Source organism: Papio anubis, chromosome 13 (assembly GCF_008728515.1).
Source record: "Papio anubis isolate 15944 chromosome 13, Panubis1.0, whole genome shotgun sequence".
Classification (NCBI taxonomy): domain Eukaryota; kingdom Metazoa; phylum Chordata; class Mammalia; order Primates; family Cercopithecidae; genus Papio; species Papio anubis.
In genome coordinates, this window is record NC_044988.1 from 5,038,862 (window position 1) to 5,049,400 (window position 10,539).

Consider the following 10,539-nt stretch of genomic DNA (forward strand, 5'->3'; position numbering starts at 1 on the left):
GAGTGGAGCACCAGTTGGTTGGGAATGGGCTGATACTGACTTTGCCTTTCACTGAGACTTGGGGCCTGGCCTAGGCCTTATCTTTAGTCCTGGCCTCAGTTTCCCCATCTGTAAACCGACAGTCTCTGAAGCCCCTTGTAGAGGATGCCCCACAGCTCCTTCACCCCCACATTGTCGGAGCACTTGTGGACCCTTGTTCCTGCCACAGGAGCCCCACCCTCTGCAGCAGATAATCTTACTGGAGGTCAGCAGGGCATAGGCCCTGAGGGTGTGCAGTGATTAGGGCTGCTGCTGTTGGCTTAGCATGTCAGTACTGAAGGATACTGCCCTCGGTGCCAGCAGCGGTAGGAATGAGAGGTCAGAGATCGCTGAGGCCCTAGGGGTCCAGGGAGGAGCTTGGCTTGGAGTCAGGGTGGCGAGTCTCAGATTCTGAAGCGGCAGTACATGATCTCATTTCCTCCCACAAGGAGCCCTCTGGTCAGTGGGAGGAGGGGCTGTGTGGCTGGAGAGATGTATCCTTGGCTGCCCCAGCTGCCATCTGTCTGGCCCCTCTATTCCTGAAAAGCGTGTGCAGGTGCTTTCTCCCTAGCCCAGCACATTCCACTCCTTGTCTCTTCCAAGAGACCTATCTCTGGTGGCAGAGGCCAAAGAGGGCTGGATGGCCCTGCTGGCTTCAGGTGAGACTGGAAATGAGCACAGCAAGTTAAAGATGCTGCAGGTCTTGTGGGGAAGAGAGGATTTCTGTGGTTCTGTTTGTGCTTCAGGAGGAAATCCTGACACTCCCTGCATACCCCTCAGCCTTCCCTCTCTCTCCTGAGGGTCCCTGCCTGGGTCCCTGGGCATGCTGTGTCCCCCATGCCCGTGTCCCTGCCCTGGCTTGCTGCAGAGCTGTAGGAACCATCCCAGGTCCTCACCTTGGGTACCTGGTTGGGGTGGAGCATCTCTAGGACTGACCTTGTCTCACCACCACCAGTCCCAGCTGTGAACAACTCTTGTCTTCTGCTGCCTGCTGTTCTGAGCCACTGTGCCAAGCTCCTCCATGCTCCACTACCCCCCAACATGGCTTTGCCCAATCACTGCCCAAGGCTCACATCTCATGGGTCAGAAAGGGTACATTTGACGATAAAACAACCTTCATTGTATCCTTTGACCCACCACCCTGCTACCCTCAACAACCCTTCCCCTTTTTCCTCCCTTGTGTCAACTGGTTGTCTGTCAACCTCCACACCCCATCACACCATGAGGACCTGTGAAGCTTTACAGTAACAAACATACTTGGCATGTGTTGGACAGTTCTGATTGCCTCAGACCTGGTCCTTCTGGTGACCCTACTGGTGTCTTGTCAGATGTGAAGACACAGAGGTTTGCAAGGTTCCACCATGTGCCTAAGGTGTCCTGGCTGGTAGAGGAGAGGTGCTTTTCAGATCTTGACTCTAATCGCTGTGTATGTGTGGGCCCCACATGTGGGCAGGTCCTCCAGCTTCTCTCCTGCTAGTGAGAGCATCTTTCCTGCCCTGGCCCCTGGCAGGTGGGGGAGCTTCTGAGGACTGACCTGGATGGGGCCTTAGTGGAGATGTGGCTCCATTTCCCAGATGGGGAATCAGAGGCCCAGAGAGCCACAGGAGGCCTGGGGTCAGAGCCAGGTCTCATACACACACCAAGATCTTTCTTCATATTTGCCCCAAGAAGGAGTAGGGTGAAGGGGCTGCCCTAGGCCGTCAAGGCAGAGATGAGAGTGTTCTGGGGTTGAGGTCTGGTGGGGACAGGAGAGACGGCAGCCGACCCCCTGCGGAGTGGCTCCTTGAAGCAGGCAGTTGTCACACCCTGCTTGCTGATGAGCCGTCTGAGGTGTGGGGATCCCACAGAAGGGGAGCTGAGATGGGACCCTGGTGGTCAGCTACAGGCCTGTGCTCCCACCTCCTTCATCTGGGCTGCTCGGCCACACACAGCAGAGTTTGTCCCCTGTACTCCTTTGGGCTGACATCAGACAGGCTCACTGGGAGAAGGTGCTTACTTGAGGGAAAACTAAACCCCATGGCGACCAGTCAGCCTGTTTGAGCCCTTGGCAATTGGGCGTGTGCTGGATGGAGGTGCTACGTGGCAGGCCAGGTGAGCCTGGCTGCCTACGCCCAGTGGTGTGGGCATGAAAGCACAGTGTTTGTGTCCTACAGCATCAGCAGAGATGGTGCCATTGTCACCCACGGCATGGTATGGCCAGGCCAGCATTTGACATGGGTGTGCCTCTGTGTTCTGGGTTTGGCAATGGTGCAAGGCAGAACTCCTAGTACACCTTGCCTGGGCCAGGTGGTGAAGGACCCTGAGGACTCACATGGGCACTGCCAAGGGAACAGAAGTCTCGTGTGTGCCTCTGGGGGACCCTAATGCTATGAGGCATCCAGCCAGGCTCTCTGCTTCAGTCTTTAGTTGGGCATGTCACTGTCTCTCTGCCCAGGCACATGGAAGCTTCTTGGCCCTCTCTTCCCACTGCCTGGAGCACCTTCTAGGTTTGTTGATCTTGACTGGCAGGCCTGGGAGAGTTGGTGGGACTTAGACCTTCCCCTCAGCTTCCACTCCACCTGAGGAGCCAGCTGGGTGACCGCGTTGAATCAGGTGGCACATGTTTGCACACCTCTTGCAGACTGCTTGCTTGCCGGTTAGCAAGGAAAAAGCAGGAATTGGAGAAACTTTTCTGGCATAGAGGTGCCCAAGTCCCCAGCTGGGGTGTGGAGAGCCTGGGTGTGACTTGGCTTGTGTAGCTCCCCTAGGCACACTCGTGGGGAGCGCTGCACTCGCTGCAGTCTCACTAACAGGAGAGAGGCTGGAGAGCCTGCCCACTCCCCATCCACTCCTCGTGTAGCCACTGTGGGGCCTGGCCCTGGTGGTGGCTATGCTGGTGCAGCTTTCTCTCCCTTCATCCCAGCATGCAGCTTGCTCACTTTCTCCTCTGATACGGGGCTTTGCCAGGCCTTCTCTTCCTCCCTGTATGGTATCTCTGTTTCTTTTGGTGTCAGCTTTCTGTCACTTACTTGGATCACTTACAATGAGAGGACTATGTCTGTGTCCATTTGCTGTAGATTTTAAGTGTAATCTTTGTGAATAGTAAGCATTTGTCAGTAGTACTTGCTATATATCGCTGACTCTCTTCCCCTCTCTGTTGCATTCCTTTTTTCCTTTGTTTTGGGGAGGGATGTCCTATTTCATTTTGCTAACCCAGTATGACTGTTTTGTGTGTACTTGCGTGGGATCTTGGAATCTTGTCTATAAAGCATGTTCCATTCAGATGAGCACACACATGTGACCAGGAGAAACCATAGCATGAGCCAAGAGAATAGTGCAAGAGGTGGACAAAGCTGTGGGGCCCGCAAGATGGACAGGGCTTCTGGCTGAGAGTCCAGGAGGGCTTTGGAGCAGGGGTGGTGGTGGTCTGGGGAGCCAGGCCTTTGCAGATACACAGGGAGGCAGCTGGGTCAGCAGAGTACAGGGAGGAGATAGAGAGTTTGTCAAGGGGATGATTTCGTCCCTGGGGGACATTGGCAATGTCTGGAGAGGAGATGGCTGTGTCTGGTGGGCAGAGGTCAGGGATATGCTAAACATGTAATGTACAGGCCAGCTCCCATCACAAAGAAGAAACATCCCTGAATGTTGCTAGGGCAGCGGCTGAGGGGCCCAGGTCCCTGGCTTATGGCAGCAAGTTGGAACTCTGCCTTGATTGCATCCTGTTCTCCCCAACTCTGCACAAGCCTCTCCCATGACATCTCTTGGCTCCTTATGGGCAACTTACAACCCAAACTAAATTTTAACAGCTTTATTGAGATAATTTATGTCTCATATAGTTCACCCACATAAGGTGTACAATTCAGTGTATTTTATTAGAGTCACATATATGTGCACCATTCCGCAATCTTAGAACAGTTCATTGCTCCAAAAAGAAAACCCGTTTCAGTCACTCCCCATCCCCCTCCCCAGCTCCTGGCAGCCACTAACCTACTTTCTGTCTCTATGAATTTGCCTATTCTGGACATTTCATGGAAATAGAATCATACAATGCATGGCCTCTCGTGACAGGCCTTCTTTCACTCAGCAGACTGTGTTCACGGGTCATTCATGTTGTAGCATGTGTCAATACGTCATTCCTTATTGTGGCTGAACAACATTCCATTGTGGAGAGACTACATTTTGTTTATTCATTCGTCAGTCGATGAACACTTGGGCTGCTTCCACCTTTTGGCAAAATGAACGCTGCTGCTGTGAACATTTGTGGACCAGTTTCTCTGTGGGCATGTGTGCATTTCTCTGGGGTAGACACTCTGTTTAACAGTTTCAGCACCTGCAGGCTGTTTGCCACAGCACTATACCGTTTATATGCCCATCTGCACACTACTGTGTACATGCCCAATAATAGAAGGCAGGAACTACTTTTAACCCCATTTTAATGTAAAGATGAAGAAGCCAAGGGTTGGAGCAGGTAGTCACTTGTCAGGGGTTCCCAGCTGAGAAGGGCTGAGGGGATTTACTCTGGAAACTTTGTAGTCCGCCGTGCACTCTGGCACACTGCTCTGGGCTCCTTCTCCTTTCCAGGCAGTCACACTAGCACCTGCAAGCCTGGGCTCTTGAGTTCTGGCCGTGTGGCTAGCCATGGCGTGCCTGCCTGTTCTGAGCCCCTCTCGTGCCCTGTGGAGGCTGCTCACACCTGCCTTTCCCTCTCCCTCAACAGATCAACCAGAATGTGGAGATCCAGCGTGGCCGCCTGCGGGATGACATCAAGGAGTACAAATTCCGGGAAGCTCGCCTGCTGCAGGACTACTCGGAGCTGGAGGAGGAGAACATCAGCCTGCAGAAGCAAGTGTCTGTGCTCAGACAGAACCAGGCGAGTCTTGGGCCTGTGGGGTGGAGGTGGCACGTGGGTTAACTGGGCCTCGAGGCCTCTCCCTGTTGAGAAGGGTTCCTGTCTCATTCCGCACACCTGAGGCCCAGGGCCAGCTTTCCCACTGTGGAGGCAGAGGGTACACTTGGTGGGACCCAGACCCTCCAAAAGATGAAACTCTGGCTGCAGTGTTTGCTGACATTGGCCAGGCTGAGGTGTCCCAGCCAACAAAAATGAAAACAAAAATCTGAGGGGTGATGAAGAGGCTGCACCAGAAAACCCCAGACTGGACTTTGAGACTCTTTCCCCCATCGCGTGCTGACCATGAGGCCTGCAGTATTCCTGTGTCTCTGCCTGTGACAGGGACGAGGAAGGTCCTCTCTCTGATGGGGATGAACAGACACCGCTCTGTCTCTTATGAGGTCTCAGAGGGACCCCTCTCTGACAGGGATGAGCAGGGTCTCTGCCTGTGACAGAGATGAATGAGGAGGGTCCCTTCTTTCTGTGATGTGACTAAATTATCACGTGCTCTGCTGTTCTGCTGCCACTCAAGGCCTGAACTTGCTCTTCTGTCTCCAAGAGCCACAATCCTGCATGGTGGGGAATGGGAGTCTTTTCTCTCAGGAAACCCCAAAACTTCCCCCAGAATGCCATGGATGTCTTCCTTGCTTTCCTCAAATCCTCTACCACCGAAATCCTCTGAGTCTCACCATCAGGGAATGTGGTATTTGTGCCCGGAGGAGGAAGCTCATGTGTTTGTGCAGAGCTCCTAGCCTGGTCCCTCTGTGACAGCTTGTGCACATGAACAGTCTTAGCCACTGTCTACATTGTAAGTACCATTTGGTCGTTGGTGCTGCTGTTGGCAGAGCCCAGCGCACAGTGGCCTTAGGAGAAGCGAAACTGAGGCTTGAGGCGACCCTGTCCTCGGGTTGGCGCTCAGTGGAGTCTGACTCTCTCCCTGTCTGGGATTCCTCACCCCCCCATTTGTGTGCTGAGACCGAGGGCTCCACCCACCTCCTGTGAGCACACCTTGGATGTGGTAGTAGGTGTCCCTTCCGACCCAAGACCGCAGAGATGTGCTCAGCACTTCCTGTTACTGGTTTGTTTCTGATTTTTTTGCCCAAATATTACAGAAAAATAAGAGATCGTTTTAGAAATTGCCCACAAATTCTGAACCTCCACATCAGGCATCATTTTCTATCTACTTTTGCCTTGTCCACCTGCAAATACGATTTTCATGGAGACAAGACTTTGATGTTGCTTTTCCCACCTACCTTCGAGCTCCTCCAGGTCTGGGTGTCATGTGCGTGTGGAGGTTTAGTAGCTGAGATGTTCTGCCTTGGGGGGAGTTTCTGTTCCTTCATTTTGAAATATGATTAGAAGTCATGATCACAGCGCACATTGAAATGCATTTTTATGTATCTTAAGATACTTAGTTAACTGTTAATGTTAATTAAATAACTTTATAAAGTTTTAAATCAGCATGCACTTGGTAATATTTGTGAATGACTTAATACAAGGTTGGCAGCCTTCTATGGGTGGATGTGTGTTGTTCTTGGTGCATCTCCACATGTACAGTCCTGGCTTGGGGCCACCTCAGACATTTGTGTTCCCTTCCCAATGTCTGCTGATCCCAAAGTGGGTGGGTTGGGCTGAGGCTTTCGTTGCATTCGCATCTCATGCCCTGGAACCTTCTTAGCATCCACATCTCTGAGCAGGGGAAGTAGTCTTGGCCTGGACAGGCTCCCTCCCTTCCCAGGATGGCACTTCACCTGGCGTTTCACCTTGTACTTCATGGGTGGCTGGAGTTGGTGTGCTGGTGTGTTTTCTTCATTTATGGGGCCTAAAAGGAGCTTCCATGTTGCCTTGACGCAAGAGCGTTGACTTCTTTTCCCAGGTGGAGTTTGAGGGCCTCAAGCATGAGATCAAGCGTCTGGAGGAGGAGACCGAGTACCTCAACAGCCAGCTGGAGGATGCCATCCGCCTCAAGGAGATCTCAGAGCGGCAGCTGGAGGAGGCACTGGAGACGCTGAAGACGGAGCGCGAGCAGAAGAACAGCCTGCGCAAGGAGCTGTCACACTACATGAGCATCAATGATTCCTTCTACACCAGCCACCTGCATGTCTCACTGGATGGCCTCAAGTTCAGTGACGATGCTGCTGAGCCCAACAACGATGCCGAGGCCCTGGTCAATGGCTTTGAGCACGGCGGCCTGGCCAAGCTGCCACTGGACAACAAGACCTCCACGCCCAAGAAGGAGGGCCTTGCACCGCCCTCCCCTAGTCTCGTCTCCGACCTACTCAGTGAGCTCAACATCTCCGAGATCCAGAAGCTGAAGCAGCAGCTTATGCAGGTGAGCAGGCAGTGGGGCCTTCGGCACACTGTGCCCACTCCAGCTCTGCAGGGCTCACTGAGCAGTGCCTACCTGACTCTGCTGATGTTAACTTTCCCTTTTCCTTACATTGATTTTATCTCCTGCTTCATTACCATAAATGGAACTCCAGGAGCACACATAGAAGAGTCCCAGAGAAGTGGTTTCCTGGCACTACAGCACCCACATTGCTCCCCTGTTACCTACATGGTGTCAGGGTGAAGTGATGAGACACTGGCCCCACATATGGTCCCTGCACGCAGGCCAGGTGTCAGAGGGGCCCACCAGGGTCATACATGGGCTCATCTCCTGGGACGTGGACCCTGTTGATCCAAGGCAACAGAGTCCCGTCCTCTGAAGCAGAGGGCTAGGGCACTAATATTCCCGACTACACACCCAGCCAGCCTAGAACTCCACTTTCTGAGCCCAGATCCCTTGTAGCATGAGTGGGGAAAGAGCCTGCGTTGAGGGTGACCACCATTACTGGTGACGGGCAGTGTTCTGAGGGCCCAACATGAGTTCCATCCTTTCCACACCCTGTGTGTCTCTGTCCACCTCACTGACAGCATGACCAAGGAACCTGGGGCTCACAGCCTGCCCTGACGTGGGGTGGGATGTCACTGGGCCATCCTGGGGGTCCTCCAAGCTCTCGGAGTCCATAGCAACTGACATGGTGTCCTGCTGCCTGTGCCTTTGCAGATGGAGCGGGAAAAGGCGGGCCTGCTGGCGACGCTGCAGGACACACAGAAGCAGCTGGAGCACACGCGGGGATCCCTGTCAGAACAGCAGGAGAAGGTGACCCGCCTCACAGAGAATCTGAGTGCCCTGCGGCGCCTGCAGGCCGGCAAGGAGCGGCAGACGGCCCTGGACAATGAGAAGGACCGTGACAGCCATGAGGACGGCGACTACTACGAGGTGGACATCAACGGGCCCGAGATCTTGGCCTGCAAGTACCACGTGGCCGTGGCTGAGGCTGGCGAGCTCCGTGAGCAGCTCAAGGCGCTGCGCAGCACGCACGAGGCTCGTGAGGCCCAGCACGCCGAGGAGAAGGGCCGCTACGAGGCTGAGGGCCAGGCGCTCATGGAGAAGGTCTCCCTGCTGGAGAAGGCCAGCCGCCAGGACCGCGAGCTACTGGCCCGGCTGGAGAAGGAGCTGAAGAAGGTGAGCGACGTCGCTGGTGAGACGCAGGGCAGCCTGAGTGTGGCCCAGGATGAGCTGGTGACCTTCAGTGAGGAGCTGGCCAATCTCTACCACCATGTGTGCATGTGCAACAATGAGACGCCCAACCGTGTCATGCTGGACTACTACCGCGAGGGCCAGGGCGGGGCCGGCCGCACCAGCCCTGGGGGCCGCACCAGCCCTGAGGGGCGCGGCCGCCGCTCACCCATCCTCCTACCCAAGGGGCTGCTGGCTCCTGAGGCCGGCCGAGCCGATGGCGGGAGCGGGGACAGCAGCCCCTCACCTGGCTCCTCACTGCCGTCACCCCTGAGTGACCCACGCCGGGAGCCCATGAACATCTACAACCTGATTGCTATCATCCGCGACCAGATCAAGCACCTGCAGGCTGCCGTGGACCGCACCACGGAGCTGTCACGCCAGCGCATTGCTTCTCAGGAGCTGGGCCCTGCCGTGGACAAGGACAAGGAGGCGCTCATGGAGGAGATCCTCAAGCTGAAGTCGCTGCTCAGCACCAAGCGGGAGCAGATCACCACACTGCGCACTGTGCTCAAGGCCAACAAGCAGGTGAGACGCCAGGCGGCAGGGCCACTTGTCACCCAGTGCTGGCCTCAGGGTGTTTCCCCTTGGCCTCCTTCCTACCCCTGCCACGGGGCCCCCCAGGCCTGCGTCACCACCAGGCAAAGCCAGCCCACGGTAGCTTGGCTGCCTGCCCTCCCCTGCTCAGGGCCCCCAGCTGGGAGGGTGGAGCGGGCAGGTGGGCCTGAGCAGAGCCGCTCAGCCAGTGAGAAATGTGTTTGTCAGAGGGAGGGGCCTCCCAGGAGCTCTCTTCCCAGGCACCGCCACCACTTCAGACCAGGGCTCCCCTTCCTACTCCCAGAGCACCTCTAGGCTGACTTCACGCCTCTCACTTTTCTACCCTACACATCTGTACCCCAGACAGCCGAGGTGGCCCTTGCCAACCTGAAGAGCAAGTATGAGAATGAGAAGGCCATGGTTACCGAGACCATGATGAAGCTGCGCAATGAGCTCAAGGCCCTCAAGGAGGACGCAGCCACCTTCTCCTCGCTGCGTGCCATGTTTGCCACCAGGTAACCGTGCTGCTGTCGGGCCCTCCCCTTCCCTGAGGCCAGCTGTCCTCAGCACTTGCCTCTGAAACCCTTAGCCTCTCACTGCCTTATACTGAGGCCTGCAGCCCTGCCTAGTCAGTGGCTGTGCCCAGCTCCATTGGGGCCAACATGGTACAAGGTTGGGGAAGCATGGCCCCTGGCACATCTCTGGCATACTGGTGCTCAAGTTGGTGACAAGAAAGGGTGAGGCGATATGGGGGCCACATGGGGTTGGTTTCCTCCGAGGTCACCTCAGTTTCCTCCGAGGTCACGCAAGCAGGTGCTGGAGCATAGCGCATGCCTGGCAGGTGACCACATGTGGCCGGGGATAGCAGAGCGTGTGTGATCCTTTTTCTGTTCCTTTCGCACCTAGCCCAGCCCCCAGGAGCCTGGTTCTGTGGCGCTGATTCCATTTTGCTGTGATTGAAAGCACAGCAGGCCCAGGCTTGCCTCTGTTTTGCATATATGGAGACTGAGGGCAGAGGGGCGGAGGAGAGCAGATCCTGGAGTGGATGGGCCAGAGTTGCGGAGCTTCAGGGGGTGCTTGGGCTCCCACCCCTTGGATCCAACATTTCCAGGGACTGACTTGGGGCCAACAGGTGACAGAGGAGTCCTGGCCTTTTCTCTCATGAGGTATTCGCCCCCAAGAACTTGGCCATATGGCACAAGTATGCATTTATGTTTGTAGAATCAGAAGGAGGATTATCCTCCTGGCTGGAGCAGGTCACTGCTGGGGTCCACAGTTCGGGTCCCACCTCTGTGCATAGCCCTGTACCTCTGTGTCATTGTGACCACTGGGTACTCACCTCCCATCCTCCACTTTGCCAATCTGGGGAAGGTGAGGAGAGGGCCTTGGGGCTTGGAGGAGACCAGCTTTCCTTCCTCCTCTGTGCGGGGTCTCTTAGTAGTGGGCTCTGGGTGGGCTGCCCCTGGTGGGTGCACACCCCTCCCTGGCTGGGAGTCAGACCCCAAGGCTGGGAATCGAGGCTCCCTAGGTGTTCACGGGCCTCTGTGGGGCA

At 55.6% G+C, this 10,539-nt stretch overlaps 1 protein-coding gene across 3 annotated transcripts in view; it reads left to right on the forward strand.

Annotated features, from left to right (window-relative positions):
• BICD2 (BICD cargo adaptor 2) overlaps window positions 1–10,539 on the forward strand; it is a 60,739-nt gene that overhangs the window by 32,058 nt on the left and 18,142 nt on the right. For all 3 annotated transcript variants that reach the window (XM_009189200.4, XM_003911986.5, XM_017949288.3), the window contains exons 3-6: window positions 4,715–4,867; window positions 6,762–7,217; window positions 7,935–8,978; window positions 9,351–9,502. In XM_009189200.4, the coding sequence (XP_009187464.1) occupies window positions 4,715–4,867; window positions 6,762–7,217; window positions 7,935–8,978; window positions 9,351–9,502 (1,805 nt within the window). The remainder of the gene's footprint in view (window positions 1–4,714; window positions 4,868–6,761; window positions 7,218–7,934; window positions 8,979–9,350; window positions 9,503–10,539) is intronic.